The 24,073-nt window shown below is 40.6% G+C and overlaps 2 protein-coding genes across 2 annotated transcripts in view; both read left to right on the top strand.

Annotated features, from left to right (window-relative positions):
* Positions 1 to 6,656, top strand: part of DHCR7 (7-dehydrocholesterol reductase) — a 30,961-nt gene extending 24,305 nt beyond the window's left edge. The window contains exons 5-8 of the mRNA XM_060765552.2: positions 1,265 to 1,478; positions 1,773 to 1,977; positions 3,217 to 3,348; positions 4,409 to 6,656. Of these exons, the coding sequence (XP_060621535.2) occupies positions 1,265 to 1,478; positions 1,773 to 1,977; positions 3,217 to 3,348; positions 4,409 to 4,873 (1,016 nt within the window). The 3' untranslated portion in view covers positions 4,874 to 6,656. The remainder of the gene's footprint in view (positions 1 to 1,264; positions 1,479 to 1,772; positions 1,978 to 3,216; positions 3,349 to 4,408) is intronic.
* A 6,450-nt stretch (positions 6,657 to 13,106) lies between these two features.
* ZDHHC13 (zinc finger DHHC-type palmitoyltransferase 13) overlaps positions 13,107 to 24,073 on the top strand; it is a 34,865-nt gene continuing 23,898 nt past the window's right edge. The window contains exons 1-3 of the mRNA XM_067462704.1: positions 13,107 to 13,208; positions 21,287 to 21,432; positions 23,029 to 23,151. Coding sequence (XP_067318805.1) covers positions 13,203 to 13,208; positions 21,287 to 21,432; positions 23,029 to 23,151 — 275 coding nt within the window. The 5' untranslated portion in view covers positions 13,107 to 13,202. The remainder of the gene's footprint in view (positions 13,209 to 21,286; positions 21,433 to 23,028; positions 23,152 to 24,073) is intronic.

The raw sequence follows: 24,073 nt of genomic DNA, 5'->3' as shown, positions 1-24,073 counted from the left end.
TTTTTGTGGCTGCCACAAACTATGCTGAATTGGTTGAGCGACTATAAGGTATTCATTTTGCCTGTCTGGACAGCTTAGCTTTGGCTTCATAAAGGGCTCTCATCTTCATTGCAATAAAAGGGGGGTGTATTTAGGTATACACTATCACCCCATAGACATTCTCTGGATTTGGATCCTATAAAATCAAAAATGGTAATCGGAAATCAAATTCTTCCCACTTAAAGTTTTCCCTAAGGTATTTCCTTATTATCTTACTAGCAGCAGTGTTGTAATGGTTTTTGTGCTCTTTTGATTGGGGCTTTTTCTCAGCATAACTAAGAATGTGGTAGAGGTGATCTAAGGGCTTCCACTTACAGCCACAAAGCATGGTGTCATGGACTGGACTATGACTGGAGACCAGGGTTCAAATCCTACAGAGCCATGAAAACCCACAGCCATGGAAACCACACTCATCCAGACTCAGCCAAAGGAGATATCAAACCTTTTCTGAAGTAATCTTGCCAAGAAAACTCATGATAGGGTTGCCTTATAGTTGCCATAAGTCGGAAATGTCTTGAAAGCACTAACATTTATATGGGTGGCATATAGTGTAAAATAGCCTTTTTGACACACTCAAGAGTATTTTTTACAGTGGTTCTCAACCTTATTTTGACCAGGGACCACTCTTCAACATTAGTACCAAAAGGGTTATGAATCAGTTTCTCGTCAACTTTACATTTGGTTTGGTTATTTGGGGTGCTGATTCAGAAAATTGCATTGGATAAACCACACCAGTTCTAGTTTCTGATACAGAACATACGCCATCCACTAGTCACCATCTGCTGGCCCACAGAAAACCATATTTCATAATCTAGAACTGATGTGGTAGTAGTAATCTTTTTTAGGTAGTCAGCCTCTCCCCTCCTGTCATCTCCATTGCCTTGGCACTATAAGAGAGTTTTGCAAGATCAGTCACTCTCGTTGCCACGTGGATTCAAGGCAACAGTGTAGTAATAGTGATACCAGAGACCATATTTTTGTTCTTCTAAACCACTGGTGGTCCACGAACCACAGGTTGGAAACCACTGGGGTAGTAGGAGGGACGAACAGATGGATGCATCTTCTCTATACTTCCTAGTGAATATGTGGATTGTGACATCAGCAAACATAAATGGCAAAGCATTCAATTATATGCAAACCTGAAGGGTGCCATGCTTTCTTTGGCAGCTCTTTTTAATTTGATATTGTCATTGTACTGAACCATGCAACCCTCTTTATTTTTCAGGCAGGGTGCTCAAATATCATATCAATGGACTACAAGCCTGGCTTATCACTCATGCACTATGGTTTGCAAATGCCTACCACTTCCATTGGTTCTCACCCACCATCATTTTTGACAATTGGATCTCATTATTGTGGTGTGCAAATATTCTGGGCTATATTGTGTCTGTTTTTGTAATGATAAAAGCCCACTATTTCCCATCCGATGCAAAAGATTGGTAAGATCGCATTTCTTATATTATGAATAGTATTAACACAATCAATGATAACTGCATTTTATCAGTCTAATAAAGCCAAGTGGTGTAATTATCTTGCATGCATAGCCTGCCATTTCTCAGGGCATCTGATTCATCTAGGAGCTAGAGCCTTACATACCACCTGTGAAAGCTCAAGTGGCATTTATGTTTGCATCAGATTAATCTGTAATTTTGGGCTTTGGGGCAGGGTGACTGTTCTCTCTATATGGGTTGAAATCTGATTTTATATATCTCTCTTTTTCTGTACCATTTTAGTAAATTCACTGGTAACTTCTTCTATGACTTCATGATGGGAATTGAATTTAATCCTCGTATAGGAGAGTGGTTTGATTTCAAACTGTTTTTCAATGGTCGCCCAGGCATTGTAGCATGGACTCTTATTAACCTCTCCTATGCAGCAAAACAACAGGAACTATATGGACAAGTATCAAATTCTATGATACTTGTCAATGTCCTACAGGTAAGCACACCCATTAAAATGTAGGCTACCCTAAATGATCTTAACTTGGTGTTACTGTAAGCCGCACTGAGTTTCTTTGGTAGAGAGAAAAAGCAAGGTATAAATATAATCATCACTTTTAATGCATGATGAAGATGCATAACTAAAAGAGAATGCCAACTTCTGTTTATCTAGCTGTAGCCTACTGTCAGCATAATTAATAAATTGTGATGTTACTGTGCTCATAGATTCTATGAGATTCTAAGTTCTTTCCCCACAATTTCACTGCCTGTCTAGTCTCTTCATGTTTGTAGATCCTTAAAAAAACTGCAGCAATTTCCAGTCACTTCAGTTTTTAAAAAAGGCCCCTCCTAGACTTCAAATGACCCTTGAGGGAATTTGGCAAAATGCTGACCAACACCTTAGAGGGAATTTTAGAACTGCTTAGATTTTTTTTTTCTCATGCAGGTCACTTTGCAAATCTCTGTGCTAGAACATGATTGTGGTAAAATACAGAGAATGACCTTCTTTATAAACTTATTTAAAGTGGAGGTAGGAGTGGGTGGCTGTACTTTGGAGTTATTGTGAGATTACATGACTCACTCTAAAGGAAGATAATACTTAGTAAACTAGAAGGCAGCAGGAGAAATGGCAGACTGCATTACACATACATTAATTCAATCAAGTAACAAATTACAGCTACTAAGGGAAGTAGTTGCAGTATGGGACAGGGTTGAATTATCTGCCCATGATTGCAACATCTAAAATTGGCAGTTGTATAGTTGTTGTCTTCTCTACTGCTCAATTTATACATAGCATACATTTGTCTGTATATTCCGAGGGCAAACAATATTTAGCATTCCAAATGTTTTGAATTACAATCTCAATAATCACTGTCCAATAGATGTGTTGTGTGGAGTTGTAAAACAAAACTGGCAGGCCAAAGGTTTCCCATCCTTTTTTGTTGTATATTTTTGATGAGTAGGACATGTTTGGGGGGGGGGGGGGGGGTTCTAGTACAAAGGCAGAAAGACTTCAAATAAACCATTTTAAAATTAAAATATCATTTCTAGTTTATCAGGAAGTTCAAATACAAGGTCTTAGAATATAATCAGGAAAAAAAAACAATTTTAAGAGGGTTTGTTGGATTAGTCGTCCATGCAGATGAATTTGAATATCTTAATTTCAAGAAGGATGGCATTAGTTAAATTGTCCACTCATGATTATCTATAATGATCTCTGTCAATGTGTTATTTTTAGGCTGTGTATGTTTTGGACTTTTTCTGGAATGAAACCTGGTACTTGAAAACAATCGACATTGGCCATGATCATTTCGGATGGTACCTGGGATGGGGAGATTGTGTTTGGCTTCCTTATATGTATACATTGCAGGTAGTTTGTGTGTATGTGTTTGTGTTTTCATGACTGCACTCAGTAATATTTAGAGAAATAATCATAGAATGGCAGTATTAATCTACAATGAAATCTTTGTTCAAGCCTATGGGGTATTAGACACATGTAATACATCATCTAATTCCAGTCAAATGAAGTGAAACAGAATTGAATATATTATTCTTAAAGTGGATTTTTCCACTTCCAGTTTTATCCTCAGAAAAACCTTGTATAGTAGGTAAGGTTGAGAGTGAGTAGCCCAAGTATAGAGAAGAACATGTTCTGACTTCTTGCCATATAAATGTTTAAGATGAGCAGTGTTTCTCAACCTGATGTTCAGGACATCTGGTGGGGTTGCCAAAGACCATTATAAAACACAGTATTTTGTTGGCCATGGCGGTTCTGTGTGGGAAGTTTGGCCCAATTCTCTCATTGATGGAATTCAGAATGCTCTTTGATTGTAGGTGAACTATAAATCCCAGCAACTACAACTCCCAAATGTCAAGGTCTATTTTCCCCCAAACTCCACCAGTGTTCACATTTGGGCATATTGAGTATTTGTGCCAAGTTTGCCCGTGATCCATCATTGTTTGAATCCACAAATGCTCTCTGGATGTAGGTGAACAACAACTCCCAAACTCAAGATCAGTGCCCACCGGACCCTTCCAGTATTTTCTGTTGGTCATGGGAGTTCTGTGTGCCAAGTTTGGTTCAATTCCATCGTTAGTGGAGTTCAGAATGCTCTTTGATTGTTGGTTAACTATAAATCCCAGCAACTACAACTCCCAAATGACAAAAGCAATCTCTGCTAACCCCACCAGTATTCAAATTTTGGTATATCAGGCATTTATGCCAAAACTGAATTGAAGCTAAGAACCATCCCTATTAATATATTTTGTTGTTTGTTAATAGTGGGTAATAATATTAAATAGTATGACAGTTGTCCCCTACCAGGAAGAGGACAAATCCAGTCCCATGTCTGGAGTGTTCTTAAGTAAAAGGAAAAATGTTGGTTAAGAACCCTTTCTTACAGAGTCTTTTCATCCACTTCTTTCTTCAGGGATTGTACTTGGTCTACCATCCTGTTCATCTGGCCACAGGAAATGCAGTTGGAATTCTGCTTCTGGGACTAGTGGGCTACTACATTTTCAGAATGACAAATTATCAGAAAGATTTCTTTCGTCGCACTGATGGCAACTGTAAGATATGGGGCAAGAAGCCCCAATATATTGAGTGCTCCTACATGTCAGCTGATGGAACCAAACACTACAGCAAACTGTTGACTTCAGGATTCTGGGGGATGGCCCGCCACTTTAACTACACAGGAGACTTAATGGGCTCTCTGGCATACTGCTTGTCCTGTGGTCTTCAACACATCCTGCCTTATTTCTACATCATTTACATGACCATTCTTCTTGTCCATCGCTGCATCAGGGATGAACACCGGTGTTCCAGCAAGTATGGGAAGGACTGGAAGCGGTATACTGATGCAGTGCCATACCGACTGCTTCCAGGTTTATTTTAAATGCTTAACATGGGGGCATAAAAGATATATTCAGGGTCCATGTATGGAAAGTTTCTTTTTGGAGGACCAGGTTTTCTGTGGGTCCAATATAGTATGTAGGATCAGCAGTGTCTTTGGAGTCATCAAAAAGGGTAGAAGCCACATGTTTGCTAAAACCATTGGTATACTAACGTGTGCATGTTATTTAAACACTTTAAGAATGATTTGGGTTTTTTTTAAAGTTTCATATTACCATGATTTCCCACCAAATACCTGTTGTTTCACTATAGTTTCAATTGACAGGAAAATGAATGGGATCCAGGTATATCTGGTAAATTTTCTGTTCTTTTCACTGAACCTGTAATTTATGCAGAATGAGTCATAGTGGGGGTTTTTTTCCAAGTTACACACTGCTCAGGGGGGGAAAGGGAAATTCTGAAAAATAAGCAACGAGAAGACACTTCAATTGGCATGTAATGATCTGGTCCACAAATAGTCTTAGTATACTTTGATCAGATAATATGGAGTTTTCATTAGCCTCTACATCAAAATGCATTATTTGTAAAACAGAAATTATTTTTCATTCCTTGATAACTGAGTAAGTTAATAATCTGTCTCATTCCTTCTATTGTTCATGGTGAAAATCATACTTGTGAAGGAAATGAAGTTTAATTTCCTAGCAGTATTTAAAAATTGTCCTCACTAATAATCTGGGGCATTTCGTAAAGTGCATTTGTACACACCCCAAACCACATTTATATGCATTTATTTTAAGCAGAAAAAAAACTTTTCCTTCATAAATGTGGCTCATACAAATGGCTCTAAACCTTGATCAGAACTGATGAAGTTTTAGGAAGAACCTCAGACATAGAATCACTAAATTGGAAGATACTTTGTGGGCCACCCAGTCCAACCCGCTGCATTTTGTCAGGAAAATCGCATTCAGAGCATCCCCAATAGATGGCCATCCAGCCTCTGTTTATGTATGGGGATACATATGCTTAAACGAGAATAGCAACTTTTGTCTTTAAAAAAAACCAAACGCTGATATGACCATATTTTCCCATTTTTTTAAAAAAATGTGAATCCTTATGGATTAATTTTGGATTCAAATTCTTAGCATCTATATAAAAAAGTCAATTGTTTTTAGCTATAGAGGACAACAGCAGCAAAACCTTTACAGCAAATAGAAACTGATAAAAAAAGAAATGGGTTGCAAGCCATCTTTAAATGGGCCTTGTAAATACCAAGAATTGTGTGTCTTGGCCAACAGATTTTATATAACAAAGTTGAGAAAGTTCATTTCATACTGCGAAGGCAAATATCATTTTGAAAATTAGATTCCTGAACGGCAAGCAGCCACCTAGCTCGATAACTAGGTATGGTGATTTTCCTATAATATCAGATGTGGATATAAGCCTCACAATTGTAAGAAGAGGTGGAAAGGGGGCTGCTAAGATTTTGACTGCTCAAAATTGTCCCATTCCTAGAATGGACTATCTTCTTTGATGTACTCATATAATGTAGGAATCTCCAGCAGATACAATTATGTTACAATATGAAATGGACCATACACAGTCTTGTTTCCCTCACCAATATATAAAAGTGACCCTGCCGTAGCTGCCTTTTACACTTTATATTAATTTCAAAAGCAGCAGTGCTGGAACTGGGTTTTTATAACATTGAATTCAAGGATGGTGCAGTGGGACAAAGTAAAATGCCAGTCAAGGGACTGTTAATTTGTTAACGTTTTTACAACATTTGCTGTAATGCTATTTTGTAAGAATAAACCATTTTAAAATGATATCATTTCTATATTTTATTATAGTTGTTTTATTTATTATTTTATGAGATTTTCCCTTTTCTGGATTGTTATTAAAAGGATGGGGCGCAGGATGACAAAGTATTTTACAAATTTACATGGCATCACAGCAATGTACAATGCAACCCAATAGACTTCTTGAAAAACAAATGCTTGCACTCATGTAAGTAAGTTGAACAGTGTGGGAAAATCTTCTGTTTCATCACAGATTCCATCTTCTCTTTAACAGATTTTATAGATGCAATTAAAGGCACTCCTTTATGCTTCGTGAACAGTAAATTCATGCTAGAATTTTTGCACCCTCGTCCAAAGCATATTCTGGTCTTATACTGGAACCTTACAATTCACTGAGCTGAATTCAGATATAGGGAACTTTTCAAATAACAGAAGACCTCTGCCATGAGTGGAAGTGTTTTTTCTACTTTGTTTGTAAAGATGACTTCATATCAGCAGGATGATTACACAAGTCCTTAATTTACTTTTTGCCCAAGATGCAGTGTGCATTATGTCTGTGTTGTTTATGCACAAGCAGTGTCATGTTATGTTTTCTACTACCAGTTCTGTAATCCTGTAGGTAACTTGAAATCAAAGCCCATACAGGACTTTAAAGATAGCTACCAACCCTATGTATCTTGCCCAGAAACTAACTGGCAGTCGGTGGAGTGATTTTAATATAGAGGTAATATGGTGATCACTCCAAGGCACACCAGTAACCAATCTGGCTGCCATGTTTTGTACTGATTTTCAAACATCATGCAGAGGTAGCCAAATGTACAGCACGTTCCAAAAATCCAGCCTTAAGATTACCATTGTGTGCACTGCCATTTGCTGGTTCTCCAGCCTCTAGGAATATACAAATAAAAGTAAAATCTATACGTAAAGCAGTTATACCTGCTAGGTAAAGCACTACAAGGGCTCACGTGAGAATTTGATGTCTTATGCAGCCAAGTGCTAATGTATTATCAAAAGATGAATTAATGTAGATTTTCCAATACTGTAAACAAAATTTATCTTAATGTTCTTATAAAGACTGACTGGGAGGAGCGCCGTGGAAGGGGAAATTAACAGATGTGCCTTTTCCTGTGACTTAAGCTTGAAGTTCAGGGGAAGCTTCTGTTCTTAATTCAAACATACAATAGAGTCTTGCTTATCCAACCTTTGCTCATCCAACGTTCTGTATTATCCATCACAGTCTGCCTCCTGCCCGGATCCACAACTGTTTCAATACATTGCAATGTTTTGGTGCTAAATTCATAAGTACAGTAAGTACTACATAATGTCACCGTGTATTGAACTTTTTCTATTGATTTGTTGTAAAACATTATGTTTAAACGCTTAATTTGTAAAATCATAATGTAATTTAACATTCAATAGGCTTTTCCTTAATCCCCCCTTATTATCCAAGATTTTCACGTATCCAAAGTTCTGCCAACCCATTTATGTTAGATAAGCAAGACCCTACTGTACCTGAAACATATAATTTTTGTAAGGGTAAAGAAGACATGTATCATGGAGCCATAAAGCAATTCCTATTCTCAAATATGTGTTCCACTGAATATTTAGTGCACTGGCTTATAAAACAAGCTACCCCCTAAATGGTGTAATATGAAGAAATATTCTACATGCATTTTTATTCTTCACCAAATGGGATGGCATGCGTGACATGAAATGAAATACACATCCTCTAACATTTCACAGATGAAAACCAAAATGTGTGTGGCCAAGCAACAGTAGAGTTAAGTTGAGGTGATAATGAAGGAGAGTTTGCTTCTGGTCAAGTCTACTTCAAAGAGAGGACTCCCACCTTTCTCTCAATTCTCCCCCCGCCCTTCCAAAATCACACCCTTTAACAGATAATACTGTAGTAGCAATGGGGATTATTTGAAGTTGTAAGTACCTACATTTATGTTTTTTGTTTGTTTGTTTGTCGTATCAGGAGCGACTTGAGAAACTGCAAGTCGCTTCTGGTGTGATGTTGAAGGGAATAAATATCATAGTGTTGTTTTAACTGAGTTACCAATTCCACCTTAAATTGCAATTTTGTGCAAGCTGTTTGAATGCACTGCTTACGTCGTCCAGGCAGGGTCACAAACCTCACTTTCTCTTGCCATTTTACTATACTTCTGTACCACACATTGAGCATACATTATCTGGAATTCTAAAATTATCAGCACCAATGGCTGTGTTAGTGACACCTTTGTTTTCAAACAGTTCAATGTGTACAGACTTTATTTCACCCACAAAATTATTTTAAATGTTGTGTATAAATGCTATGGAATCTTGGGAGCAATGCTTTCACAAAGCCTCCAGCCGTCTGTACCAGAGAGTACTGGTGTCTTGACAAACTTCAACTCCCAGGATCCTACAGGATGTATTTATTTATTTATATTTACTCTATTTTTATACCACCTTTCTCACCCCTGGGGGGATTCAAGGTGGTTTACAACATATTAATGGCAGAAATTCAATGCCAACATCCATGTAAAAAGAAAAATCATAATAACTAAATACTAACATATATAAATTAAAATAAATAAAACCATTAAACATGAGACATAAACAACATTTAAACATTCAAACAAAGCATTAAAACATCTTAATATAAACATTAAAACCACATGATCCATTTAGCTTAATGGAGCATTGAGCCAGGGCAGTAAAGGGGTGTCAAACTGCATTCATTCTGCAGTGCAGATCAGTTTTTCCCAAATCTCATTGTGTGGAACTTTGGGTCCCAGAATCCCAGATCGTTGGCCAAGGCCGTACTGTTCCATTATCTGGATAGAGGGACGCTAGACAGAAAAGGGTAGCTAATTTTATGGAAGGGAAGGGGTTAGGAGTTAAACCATTTTCCTGTTTTCCTGTTATTCCTCCCACCCATGTCGCGGTCCTCGAAAAAACAACAACAACAACAACTTTATTTTTATATCCCACTATCATTTCCCTGAAGGGACTCAGGGCGGCATACAGACAGCACAAAGTGTCTTAAAACAAAAGAGTGAGCACAATATAAAATACAACAAAATAAAACACATTGACATAAAAAACATCAACTCAGACACAATCAAGTGTGGTCCTCTAACTGTGACGGTAAGCATAGAGCTATAAACATTAGGAATAAAATAAGTGCCAGCTGCAATAATGGAGAGAGGGCATGGGATAAAGTGCAGGATATGCAACTACTACACAACTAGGAACTACACATTTTCAAAGGCTGGATTGAAGTGCCACGTCTTCAAGTCTCTACGGAAGGAGGACAGTGTGGGCACCTGTCTAATTTCCCTGGGGAGTTCCAAAGCTGGGGGGCCACATCAAGAAAGCTGTCTCTCGTCCTCACTAATTGCACTTGTGACGATGGTGGGACAGAAAGGAGGGCCTCCCCAGCAGATCTTAGAGTCCGTGTCAGTTCATGGGGGGAGGGGGAGGGGGTTGCAGTCATGAAGGTAGGCAGGACTCGAGCTGTTAGAGCTTGGTAAGTAATAAACTGCACTTGGAATTGGGCCGGAAACTTGTTTGCAGCCAGTGGAGCTATTTAAATAGGGGTATATAATATACTCCCCATAGCCAGCCCCAGTTAGCAATCTGGCTGCTGATCTTTGCACCTATTGTAGTTTCTGAGCTGTTTTCAAAGGCAGCCCGACACAGAGTGGATTGCATTGCAGTAGTCAATTCTAGATGTAACTAAAGCATGGACTACCGCAACCAAGTCCGGCTTCTCATGGTACGGTCACAGCTGGCGCACAAGCTTTAACTGTGCAAAGGCCCTGCCAGCCACCGCCGATACCTGAGCTCCAAGTGTCAGTATTGAGTCCAGGAGGACCCCCAGACTGTGGACCTGTGTCCTCAGGGGAAGTGTAGCCCCACTGAACACAGGTTGCTACCCTATACCCCATTAGGTCTCATGACTGACCAGGAGGACCTCTGTCTTGTCTGGATTAAGCTTCAGTTTTATTTATTTATTTATTTCAAACATTTGTACCCCGTCCTTCTCTACCCCCGAGGGGGGACACAGGGCGGCTTACAATGGCAGCAATTCAATACCAACTATATACAAACACATTACAATACAACATTACACAGTAGATAAAACATTAAGTCAAAAAGATTTTAAAACATTATTAATCATATAACCAAATCTGACTTTAATTCAATGACCAACGACCCAGTCCAACGCCTGTCCATAGTCAAACCTCAAAAACATTGTCGCTGCTGTCAAACCTTCTACCCAAAAGCCTGGTCCAAAACCATGTTTTGAGCGTCTTCTTAAAGGAGAGGAGGAATTGTGCTGACCTAATTTCGCTGGGGAGTGTATTCCATATTTTTATTTATCATGTCAGGAGCAAACCAAAACAGTTGTGTTGTATTAAAAACAAACCACAAAGTTTGCAGACTTGGTATTATATTAATTGTCATTTGACCAGTATCTGGCCACTTGGAGTGCCTCTGGTGTTGCTGCAAGGTCCTCCATTGTGCATGTGCCGGGGCCTAGGTTGCATTGCAGTAGGTGGTCTGTGGTTTGCTCTTCTCCACACTCGCATGTCATGGATTCCACTTTGTAGCCCCATTTCTTAAGGTTGGCCCTGCATCTTGTGGTGCCCGAGTGCAGTCTGTTCAGAGCCTTCCAAGTTGCCCAGTTTTCTGTGTTCCCTGGAGGGAGTCTCTCATTTGGTATTTTTATTTTATTTATTTCATCTACTTATACCCCGCCCTTCTCACCCCGGGGGGGACTCAGGGCGGCTTACAAAGGAGGCACAATTAGATGCCCAAATCACACAACAAACAATACAAAATATAACAGTTCAACAATGGTACCAGCCATTGATTGAAGTTCTGGGTTTGAGCCTGCCACTTTTGGACTCTTGCTTGCTGAGGTGTTCCAGCGAGTGTCTCTGAAGATCTTAGAAAACTATTTCCATAAATGGGGGCCACCACCGAGATGGCCCTGTCTCTCATTTGCGAAGATGGCAAGATCAAGAGCAGGGCTCCCCGGACAATCTTAGATTACGAGGCGGGATATAGAGGGAGATACATTTGCACAGGTAAGCTGAGCCAGGACCATATAGGGCTTTATAGGCCAAGAGCAGCACTTTGAATTGTGCTCGGAAGTGGACCAGCAGCCAGTGGAGCTGGCACAACAGAGGCGTGGTATGTTCCCTGTATGTTGCTCCAGTAAGTAACCTGGCTGCCGCCTGCTGGACTAGTTGGAGTTTCCGAACAGTCTTCAAAGGCAGCCCCACGTAGTGTGTGCTGCAGTAGTCTATCTGGGATGTACCAAGAGTGACATACAGTTTGTTAGCCCTCATACAGTTTATCACAGCAACCAGGCACTGGTCCAGGATCTAGGGAACTTCCTTGGATTTCGGTGGGAAAGAGTAATAGAAATGTATCTCATCCGCGTATAGATGGCATCCAGTTTCTAAACTCTGGATTACCTCTCCCAGGGGTTTCAACAATAATATATGATATGTGGAAGGAGATAGCCAGCAAAAATGGGGGAAATGCTTTTCTCCCTTCAACTCCCCCTCCACCTCCCATCAATAAAATGGACTATGTCTACTCTAGCACCTCTTTTTGGAGTTGCCCAGATAATGGAGTAATGGCTGACTAGGCTTCTGGAAGTTGAAGCACAACCACCTGGATGACTACTTTGAGAATGACTAGCCTTTTCTCTCCTTTTTTTGTGTCAGGAGCAACTTGAGAAACTGCAAGTCGCTTCTGGTGTGAGAGAATTGGCCAACTGCAAGGACGTTGCCCAGGGGACACCCAGGTGTTTTATCTCCCTGTGGGAGGCTTCTCTCATGTCCCTGCATGGGAGCTGGAACTGACAGACGAGAGCTCACCCCGCTCCCTGGATTGAAACCGCTAACCTTTCGGTCAGCAGTCCTGCCAGCACAAGAGTTTAACCCAGGCATCCTCAAACTGCTGCTCTCCAGCTGTTTGGGCCTTCAACTCCAAGAATTCCTGTCGATTGAACAAGCTCCTTAAGGCTTCTGGGAGTTGGAGGCCCAAACAGCAGGAGGGCCTCAGTTTGAAGATGCCTAGTTTAACCCATTGTGCTAGCTGGGCTTTAGCGTGGGCAGCCTCATTCTTCTGGCGCCTGCAGAATTCTGAGAAATGTAGTTTGGGAAAGGGAGGACCTCTCTAGCTGAGCATTCAAAAGGCCCCACTTTAAACTACATTTCCCAGAATTCTGTGTGCGCCAGAAGAAGGGATGCGCGCGTTAAAGTCCTAGTGGATTTGTGTGTGTCACCAGCATTCTTGGGCAGGGAAGAGTAATCTTCTAAAACTACAACTCCCCTGGCAATTCGAAGGGTGCCAAACGCGACAGCACTGCAGACACACCCTGGGTCCCGAGGAGGAAGTCCTCCGACTTCTGGGTTGTTTTGGACTTCATCTCCCAGAATGCTCGGCTGCCGGTCAGCCTCGCCGAGGCTTCTGGGAGTTGAAGTCCAAAAGCACAGGAACGGGGCGGGGCTGGTTACCAGGAAGCGCTTCGGCGGGAGGCGAGCGGGGCGTCGAGGCGGCGGCATGGAGGTGAGCTCACGGAAAGGGCCGAGGAGGGGGCGAGGAGGGGGGCGGTTGCTAGGCGACGGGGAGGAGAGGGTGGGAGGGGCTGCTCCTCGGGTCCCTCTGAGGAAGGAAGGATGGAAAGAAGGCCTCCTGCTTCCAGGAACAACTTTCTTTAAAGGGGAGGCCTTGGGAGGCGTTTACGGCTGCTTCTTTCCCCTCTGTGGGAAGGCAAGGCCAGGATTTCTGAAGTCCAGGCCTGGGCAAACTTGGGCCCTCCCTCCAGGTGTTTGGACTTCAACTCCCACAATTCCTACCAGCCTCAGGCCCCTTCCTCTCCCCCCCCCCCTCCTTAGCCGCTTAAGCCCCATGATAACTCTTCCCAAACATTCAGAAAGGCTAGAATCAGTGTGATAGTGATAGAGTGGAATCAGTACTTTTTAGTCATCCCAGTATTTGCTGACGTCTCATCTTTTACCACTCAAAAGAAGAGGATCGTTACTTTTTAAATATAAGAGTTAACATAGAATACTTACATTGATCAGTGGATAAATCGACCCAAACATATTTATGCCTTCACTTTCTATATGCACTAACATATTTGCTGGAGGAGAGACCCAATTCTCATATACACCTCCATTCAGGAATGTGATGAATTTTATTTTTAAGCTATCAGTCAATACTCAGCTAGGAATTTTTAAGAGATCATTATTGAGGGCATGCTTTCTTGTTCTGCCCCATCATTTGACACTTGTGTATACAGCTTCATTGCTGTGGTTCTCTTGGACATCTCAGCGGCTTTCGATATCATCGATCATGGTATCCTTCTGGGTCGCCTCTCTGGGATGGGTCTCGGGGGCACGGTTCTGTCGTGGCTCCAATCCTTCCTGGAGGGTCGATCCCAGATGGTGAAGCTGGGAGACGCCTGCTCGGCCCCCTGGCTTTGACCTGTGGGGTCCCGCAAGGCTCTATTCTGTCTCCCATGCTCTTTAACATCTACATGAAACCGCTGGGAGAGGTCATCTGGAGTTTTGGAGTTGGGTGCCATCTCTACGCAGATGACACACAACTCTTACTCTTTTCCACCTAATTCCAAGGAGGCCTCTCGGGTGCTGGACGAGTGCCTGGCCGCTGTGTCCATCTGGATGAGGACGAACAAGCTGAAGATCAATCCCAACAAGACAGAGGTCCTCCTGGTCGATCGTAAACCAGATCAGGGTATAGGATGGCAACCTGTGTTGGATGGGGTTACACTCCCCCTGAAGCCACAGGTCCGTAGCTTGGGAGTCCTCCTGGATTCATCACTCACGCTTGAGGCTCAGGCTTCGGCGGTGACCGGGACGGCCTTTGCATAATTGAGACTTGTGCGCCAGCTACGTCCGTACCTCGCTAAGGCTGATCTGGCCGGGGTGGTCCATGCCCTAGTCACCTCTAGACTGGATTACTGCAATGCGCTCTACGTGGAGCTGCCCTTGAAAACGGCTCGGAAATTCCAATTGGTCCAACGGGCGGCAGCCAGGATGTTAACTGGGGCCCATTACAGAGAGAGGTCAACCCTCCTGTTTAAGGAGCTCCACTGGCTGCTGTTTATTTTCCGAGCCCAATTTAAGATGCAGGTGCTTACCTACAAAGCCCTGAACGGTTTGGGACCACCCTACCTGCGTGACCGCATCGCTGTCTACGAACCCACACGCTCACTCCGGTCATCTGGAGATGCCCTGCTCGTGATCCCGCCTGCGTCACAAGCGCGCTTGGTGGGGACGCGAGAAAGGGCCTTCTCCGTGGTGGCCCCCCGCCTCTGGAACACCCTCCCGAAAGGTCTCAGACAAGCCCCTACACTGGCAGTTTTCAGAAAGAATTTGAAAACCTGGCTGTTCCAATGTGCCTTTTCAGATTAGGAATCTCCCAGGACCAAATCCCAGAAGCACTTTAGTTACCAAGATCACCGCACACTGCACACCACACTTTTATTATAATCCCACACCCCTCCGACACATCAGCACTTTTAACCCTGTACCCTACTTCGGCCGACTCAGTTTTTAATAATGTCTTGTCGTGTTGCTATTGTCATTGTTTTGCTTGACTGTTTTATTTGCTATGTATTGTATTGTTGTATTGTTTTTGGGCTTCGGCCTGCTGTAAGCCGCATCGAATCCTTCGGGAGATGCTAGCGGGGTACAAATAAAGTTATAATAATAATAATAATAATTGCCTATAGAAGAGAAGCCTTTACTTATAAAAGCTACATGTGCAAAAGCCTAAAACCACATTAGTGAAATACCACATTACTTGGCTGCTTTTTCATGGACAGCTGTACTTGTGAATGCTTCCAGCAAACATTCAGGCTAAAAAAGAGGATTGTTTTTTTATTTAATTAATTTGTTTCTGTAGCAAGTTCCACATGGCAGACACTATTCACTGCTCCATATTATTCTTTTAACAGCAACCTGTGAGATAGCCAGTCTAAGCAAGAGTGTCTGGCCTAAAGCCATGTACCTGGGTGTTTGTTTTTTTTTGGGGGGGGGGGGGGGATGGTGGTTAAAACCTGTTTCTCTTAAATCTCAGACCGAACAGATTGCTGAATTGCAGTATGCACGGGTCAGAACTCATGCAACCTCACTCATATACCGTTTCACAGGGAGTTGCTTCTGAACAGGACAGACAAGATCTATCTAGTCCAGAAGTCTTTGCAAGATTAACAATGTTTTTGGTTAATTAGATCTCAGCCCTGCCCTGAAACTTTATAACCCCCTTCCCCTTAAAAAAAAAAGAGAATAGCAGTACGTAATCGTAGGAATATGTGACAGAAAAAAATGCCCCTATGTATTTTCGCAATACTTTTGTCTTACTTCCTTCATCTACTGCTACCACTCTAAAGCATGTGTGCTCAGAATTAAACCACATAACATGCAACAAGGCTTATTCCTGGATTAAGTGCATATAGGATTATGCCTTGGTGAATATAGTGAATAAAGGTTTTATGTAACAGGTCAAAAATTGTGCAGAATTCAGTGTATTATTAAAAAACAAAGAACTGGAAATTTTGGACTCTGATGCTTAAAAAAGCCACATATACTCTGATGCTCAATCAAATCTTTTTTCTTTTACTCTTTTGAATATATTTTATTGAAAGAATATAAGATTTGAGAAGATAATTTATTTTACATTGAAAGTGGGACAACATTTCCATGTATAGAAAGTAGGAAAGGGGAGAGGAAAGGAAGAAGAAATAAAACAAGTGTTTGTTTACTTCCTTCTTGCTTTTTAGAGTCATTTAGTTTATTTTAACGTGATGATGTATAATAGTTTAACTGCTTCTCCTCAGTCTTCTCCTTCCATATGATTGATTCTTTTCAGCAAATGACATCTATTTTCAGTTGTTTAAAATAGTACTTTACTAGGTCCCAGTTAGTTTCTTTCTTTGGTAGGCCTTGGTTGAATGATAGCCAATAGGTAAGTTTGTCCATATTCATGATCTCTAGTATTTTATCCAGCCATTCTTCTCTTTTTGGTATCTCTTTTAATCTCCAATTCTTAGCATATTCTATTCTGGCTGCAGTTATCAAAAAATTAAACAACATCCCTTTATTTTTGTCTTCCTCTATATTTAAGATTCCTAATAAAAAGTATTCAGGCTCTCTTTGGATTTTTATTTTTTAAATCTTTTGTATGGCTTCATTTATATCCTTCCAAAACTTTTCTGCTTTTGAATAGGTTCACCAGGTATGGAAGATGTTCCAGTTTGTTGTTCACATTTCCAACATTTGTTGGATGCATTTTTCTAACATTTGGAAATTTTATATGGTGTAATATACCATCTATATATAATTTCAAGCCAATTTTCTTTCAGATCATAGGAATATGTATATTTAAGTCTTTGGTTCCAAAATTTTTCCTATTGTTTTAACTCTATTTGATGACCAATATTTTGAGGCCATTTAACCATGCATTATTTTATCTGTTCTTTTTCTCTTGTAAATTCTAACAGTTTTTTATATATTTTGGTAATCGTTTTATTTTCTGTCTTCATTATATTGTCCCGATCAAATCACATAAAGAAAAACTTGTCGGTTTTTATGAAAAAGCCTCAGAGTTTTTAACAACTGTTTGTAACAGGAAAACATGAAATATTGAGATGAGAAAATTACTGAGTGGGAATTGATTGAATTTAAAATATTAGGAATTCTACAGCAGGAGGAGACAAGAGAGACTTTTAGCTTTTTCCAAGTAATGGAATACAGAGTTACCTAAATAATTAAATTGGTATTAGGTTAGGTGTGTATGTGGATGGTAAGCCTGTCAGTGGCTCTTGACATAACGTTATGATGTAGTAGATTGCAAGAAATTTTATCTTGGAAATTGTATCTTTCAGTTTTCAGCAAGATTACCTGTGTTTCAGCTCATGGATGGAGGAAGCTGATTGCAATAAGCTGTAGTGTGTAGAGGGTCATAGAGTCCCTGCTTGTTTTACACTATGATTCTTGTCATTTCAAACCACAAACAACAGCATTTTTGTATTTCTTACCATCCTCAGGAATATTCCCAAAGACATCAAAGATGAACTTTCTTCCTAAGGAGAAAGCTTTCTTTAAACATTAATTGGATATCTGATGTTTCCAAGGGGAAAATCTCAATGAGAAGCTCTTTCATTGAGAGTGTCTGCTGGCATGTGCAACAAGAAATTCATTTGTAAGCTTACATTTCCCCAGAAGGGCAACCAGAGAGGAGTAAATTACAGTGTGAGTCTTCTTGGATACAAGACAAAAAGCAGTAGCAAAAAATTAAATTCTGTGTTCAGTTCCCCATAGGAGCAGTTTCCTAAGTTGGATCCCCAGATATCAGTTGGCCCTTTAGCCTCAGAAACTCCAGCCTGCATGGCCAGTTATAAAGGATTTGGGAATTTGCAGACCCAAACAACCTGGGAATCTGTAGTCTGGAAACCCCTATGGCTGGTAGTATATATAGTTATTCTAAGTAATCATTTTGTATGTTACATTGGTTCTTCAACCTTTGCAAATAATATTGGCTCTTCTTGCCTTTGCAAATAATATGATTCATGTGCTTTTTGGGTCATATAAAAATAAAGATATGTAGAGGAGTTCTCAGTTGTAGCGCTCATGCGATCGATTAATAGTACAATAATTGACCAATGGTGTTTCCAGGTGAGGCTTTAGTTTTGCAATGACTACTTCTTTGTGAAATCTTACCAGGAGATGGATTGCAGTCCAGACTTCAGATAATAATTTCTTTTACTTGTGAACCTCCTATATTGGTCTATTGCTGTTACTGTGTCTCTCCTCACCTAACTTCCCAAAACTGTTAAGGATGAAAAGTTCACAATACCTTTTGATTGGTACTAGGAGTCAGTATGTGTTCTTTGATAAGGAGTTCACTAGAGTAGGAATTATGTCACTCTCCATGTGTTATTTGTCTGAAAATCACAGCTTTCTTCACAGTTACCTATGCTGTTTAGGGGCTGCTAGCAGTTGCAGTTCAACTGATTTGGAGAACTATGTAATGTCAGTCTTTCTGTAGGTCAAATGAATGTGTTATTATTTGAATACTTTTGGAGAATATGTATCTAATTCAGCATCAGGCCACCACCCATTTGATACTTCTTGTTTATGGCTCATCTCTTTTGCCTAATTAGTCATTTCTATAGTAGCATTCTAAATCTATCATCTCCTAAGTAAGTCACCTTGAATTCATTGAGGGTTACTTCCTGTCAGGTAGGTACAGGATTACAGTTTTAAATCCTGTTTGTACATGCTGAAAACTTATTCACATTTGATGTTGTTATTGTAATGTGCCTTCAAGTCATTTCCGACCTATGGTGAACCTAAGGTAACACTATCCATGGATTTTCTTGACAAGATTTGTTCAGGAGAGGTTTGCCATTGTTTTTCTCTGAGGCTGAGAGTGTGTGACTTTTCCAAGGCCAACCAGTGTGTTTCATGGCCTAGCATGTATTCAGATCCTGGTGTCCAGAGTCATAGTCTAATACTCAAATTACTACATCATACTGTCTTTATTGTTTAGCTGAGTATTGTAGGATCCGTTTGTACATGATGAATTGTTGCTGCTCTAGCAATATCTGATAAACTGAATGTTCTTCCTTTGTTTCCAATACTCAGGGTAATCTTGCAAATGTCATTTTGAGATTGCCGCCCAAAGCAAATACTGACTTTGAAAGAGAGATTTTTCTCAGGCCACAACAAGGAGAACAGGTTACATTTCCCTTCAACATCCACTAACTATTTTTTATTTATTATTTAAACTTATATGCCGCCACTCCCCTGGGGCTCGGAGCAGCTTACAAGAATAGCTAAAATCTAACAAAGTTTAAAAGCAATTTAAAACAATTTAAAAACAACAGTATCAAACATTAAAAGCCTGTCGGAACAGGTATGTCTGCGGAAAGCTGGTAAGTCCCGCAGGGCACGAACTTCAGGTGGCAGAGCATTCCAGACTGATGGCGCCACTGCTGTGAAGGCTCTGCGTCTGGTTGCCGTTAGACGCAAGGTCTTGACACTGGGGACTTCCAATAGATCTTGGTCCTCAGAACGGAGGGATCTCTGGGGTTGGTAGGGGGTGAGACGATCCCTCAGATACATTGGCCCCAGACCATGCAAGGTCTTAAAGGTGAGTACCATCACTTTGAAAGTGATCCGGTGCTCAATTGGTAACCAATGCAGCTGTAGTAAGATTGGTGTTATGTGGCATCTCATCGGAATTCCCGCAAGAAGCCGAGCAGCTGCGTTTTGTACCAACTTGAGCTTCCGAATCACCGACAGAGGGAGGCCAATGTAGAGGGTGTTACAGTAGTCCAGTCTTGAGATGACTGTGGCCTGGATCACTGTAGCTAGGTCGTCCCTGGACAGGTAGGGGGCCAGCCGTCTAGCCTGCCGCAGGTGAAAGAAGGCGGTTTTGCTCACGGCGGAGACCTGGGCCTCCATTGTCAGCAGAGGGTCCAAAAGGACTCCCAGACTCTTTACCAACGATGACGGGCGTAACGCCTCGCCATCCAGGGTGGGCAGATGGATGTCCCCACTGCCCGGTCCACCCAGCCATAGGATCTCCATCTTTGCTGGATTCACCCTCAACCTGCTGGCACGCAGCCATCCAGTAACGGCCTCGAGGCACTGATGGAAACAATCGGGTACAGAGTCCGGTCGGCCTTCCATCTTCAGCACCAGCTGAGTGTCATCAGCATACTGATAACACTCAAGCCCAAAACCTCGAACCAGCTGAGCAAGTGGTTGCATATAGATGTTAAACAACAGAGGGGAGAGAATGGCCCCCTGAGGAACCCCACAAGATAGAGGTGACCTCTCAGAGACCAGGCCTCCCCTCTCCACTCGCTGTCCACGGTTGTGAAGAAAGGAGGACAGCCAGTTTAAAGCTGTCCCCCTGATTCCAGCAACAGCAAGGTGGTGGGTCAAGAGATTGTGGTCGACTGTGTCAAATGCTGCTGTGAGATCCAATAGCACGAGCAGTGCTGACCTGCCCTGGTCAAGCTGGCATCGAAGGTGATCCGTAATGGAGACCAGCACAGTCTCTGACCCGTGCCCCGCACGGAAGCCAGATTGGATGGGATCTAGTCCGGCTGTGTTGTCTAGGAATTGCTGCAACTGCTCCGCTGCTGCCCTCTCAATCACCTTGCCCAGGAACGAGAGATTTGAAACCGGAGGGAACCGAGGGATCTAAATCTGGTTTCTTCAGCAAAGGAGAGACCACCGCCTCTTTTAAACCCTCTGGAAAGACTCCTTGCTCAAGGGAGCTGTTTATGATCTTCAACAGAGGGTCACGTAATCCCTCCAAGCAGGCTCCATCCAACTATTGGCTCCATCCACTGCTGATATTTTTTTGTATTTCATAAAAAGAGCAAATTTGGGCTGTAGAATTGATGCCATTCAGTAGGATTTGAGAACAAAGGAAGGACATTATTGCATGCTCTATTTTTGTTGTATGTATTGTTTTGTTGAAGTTTTGAATTGTTTATGTTTTGATATGAATATAAATCTTGCAAATTGCAAATTCTGCTGGTAAATGTGTAGTATTTCCGGATATAATGTTCATTCTAACACACATTAACTGTTCATTAGCAGTGTAAAAATCATAGCCATGGTCCCCTTCGCCACCATGGGCACAGCTGGCCTGATATGTATGAAGGCAAAGATCTACTCAAAGAGCAAGATGTGGTTCCTTTGGTGGAGGACTACAGTACTTTTGATATTGTCAAAGCAACCCAGTAAGTCTCTTGAATAATGTAGTTCTTTGCTGTAAGGTAGTAATTAAGTACTGAATACTCAATTTCATGTGAAGCATTTTATACAGTAATATAGACATCACTTCTGTATAGCAATTGAGTCCTATTACTACTGTTTAGTCATGCATTTAAATATGTAGGGCCAAGATCCTGCATCAAACACACAACCATATTTTGATATCTAATATCTGTTTTGATGCTTGAAACCCATCTTAAAGCTGCACTGAGGGAAGGAATTCTGTGGTGTTTGCAATCAGTGCCAACTTGATTGGAGTTTTTTTTTCTGTTTGTTCTCCTTGCCACCTGAAAACATGCTCTGGAGCATCTCCCAGCTCCCCAGAGTAGGTTTTGTGTGTTCACGTGCAAAGGCTGCAAGGAAGATGAGAAATTTTCCTCTTCCCAGTTTTTCAAGCAGTTCTACTAACTGGATAACATCAATAGATCCCACTCAGAATCTGTGTGTATGGATAATAACATTTACTGTGGAGTTGAATCAGCAAAACATTTTCCAAAGAAGTAAGATATATACAGTAAAACTTGATAACCACACATACAATTTAACAAATATAGAAACATCTCAACATTATTGAGGGACTCACATCCTACACATTTTAGAGGTACACAAAACAATTTCACAAACATTTCACATTTGAAAAGTCTTTATAGTCTGAAAGTGAGACCTGTACCTATACTAATACTACTACTGCTATTAATCGTAATAGTATTTATAATGATCATCAGCTCTCCATTTTAGCACATTTTGTCTAGTGACAAATAGTCTACGCTTTTCACCATAACTCTACAGCTGTAAAAACTTCAACTAGAAATTCAGACTGTTTCAAATGATATTTGCTATCAGAAAACAATCTTTTGTAACTTGCTATATATACTTCTTTAAAAGCTGCTTTATGTTTTAAAGAAATATACAAAACTTACAGTTCCATAGTATAGCCACAAATATTGCATCTGTCAAAAATTTGGAGGCTATGAAGAGTTACTGAAGGTAGGACAAGACAGTAAATAAAATGGGCACTGGATATGACTGCGACATGCAGTTGATGAAAAAAACCCCATCTAATTAAAGGTTCTGTATAAATTTACATAAGTACTTAATCAAGAATTTGTTCCTGTCTATAAATGTATGTAGGTGGGGTCAGATCAGAATGAGATGGAATTGTGTTTAAATATACAGAAAAATAGCTTCCATTAAATAAATAGGATAGAGAGAAAACATTGAGATGTCTAATAATGCTGACACAAAAAGGGATTTCAGTTACAATTTTTGGTATGTAACAAAACATGTTATTCCATGCTTTCCTTGTTTTCTTTAATTCTGCATGCTGATTATTTTTTTCTGCAAAGTGGTAATTCCACAGTACTAAAATACTTAACTGTCCAGTTGTCATCAATTTGCAGTTCTCTCTTAGTATTCTTAGGCATTTTTTAATAATGAGCTCTTGAGAAGTTGGAAGTAGTTTTCATTGTCAGATATAGACTTAAACATAATTTAGAAGAAATCAATACCATCTTCTAGGTTTGTTTCTTTGCTGTTCAGATTTTTGAATTTTTCAATTTCAGATATGGTCTTTTGGAACGATGTCAGGAGTTGGTAGAAGCAGGATATGATGTAAGACAGCCAGACAAAGAAAGTGTAACTCTACTTCATTGGGCAGCAATCAATAATCGGCTGGATCTTGTAAAGTAAGCACTTGATAGTATGTGTATTTCTCATAACTTCTGTATGTAACAAAATGATGTATATTATTTGCCATTTCATGTTCATGGATTTTGTCAATGTGAAGAATCTAATAGGGGGAGGAAATTAAGAGGCCAAAATATGTTGGTGGATTGTAAGTCCCAGCAGCTGTAACCAGTATAGTGAGGACTGCTGAAACCTTCAATGCAGCAACATTTTGAGAGCCACAAGATTCCTAACCCAAGCTCATTGAGTACTTTGCTCAGCTTCAGAAATACTGACACCTGCTCTTGCATATTTTCTGACATTGAAACTTCATTCTATTACTATTCAAATTTGTTACTGTGACTTTTTTCAAAAAATTAAGATCATATGTAGGTTTTGCGAATAGTATAGAAAATGTGAATTTTCAGTGATAGGATACACCTGTTCTGGAAATTATTTTACTGTCTAGATAATAGGCAGAATTCAGAGATCTTCATGATTGAATGAAGCACAGAGAAATAGATTTTTTTCATGGAGGCAGGGCAAATTAGTTTTATATCTCATAGGTATATTTCTTTTATTTTCAATATTCACTTTTAATGCCAATTCTAAGTTCATCTAAAGAGGTGGGTAGAGGTGACAGAAGTAATATCCAAGGTTTATGCAGCTGTTGACACATATGAATCTTTGGCTGTGAGATAGAATCCTGACATTCTGGCTCTCCCATCCAGGGCTGTTGTCATTGGGTGTTTCCCCAGTTTTATATGGGGTTTGTTGTCCACTCTAAAAATTGAAATACCTGTTCTAAGATTTAATTGCAGACAGTGGGAACTTACAAATGTGCAGATATTTTTGGTTGCAGCAATTTGTTTTTATCATTGTCAAACCCTGGAGGACAGGCCCTCTCAAATGTATATTATATTCAAACTGTACCTAAGCCTG

The sequence above is a fragment of the Anolis sagrei genome, chromosome 1 (assembly GCF_037176765.1).
Source record: "Anolis sagrei isolate rAnoSag1 chromosome 1, rAnoSag1.mat, whole genome shotgun sequence".
NCBI lineage: Eukaryota > Metazoa > Chordata > Lepidosauria > Squamata > Dactyloidae > Anolis > Anolis sagrei.
This window is presented reverse-complemented; position numbering and strand designations above follow the sequence as displayed.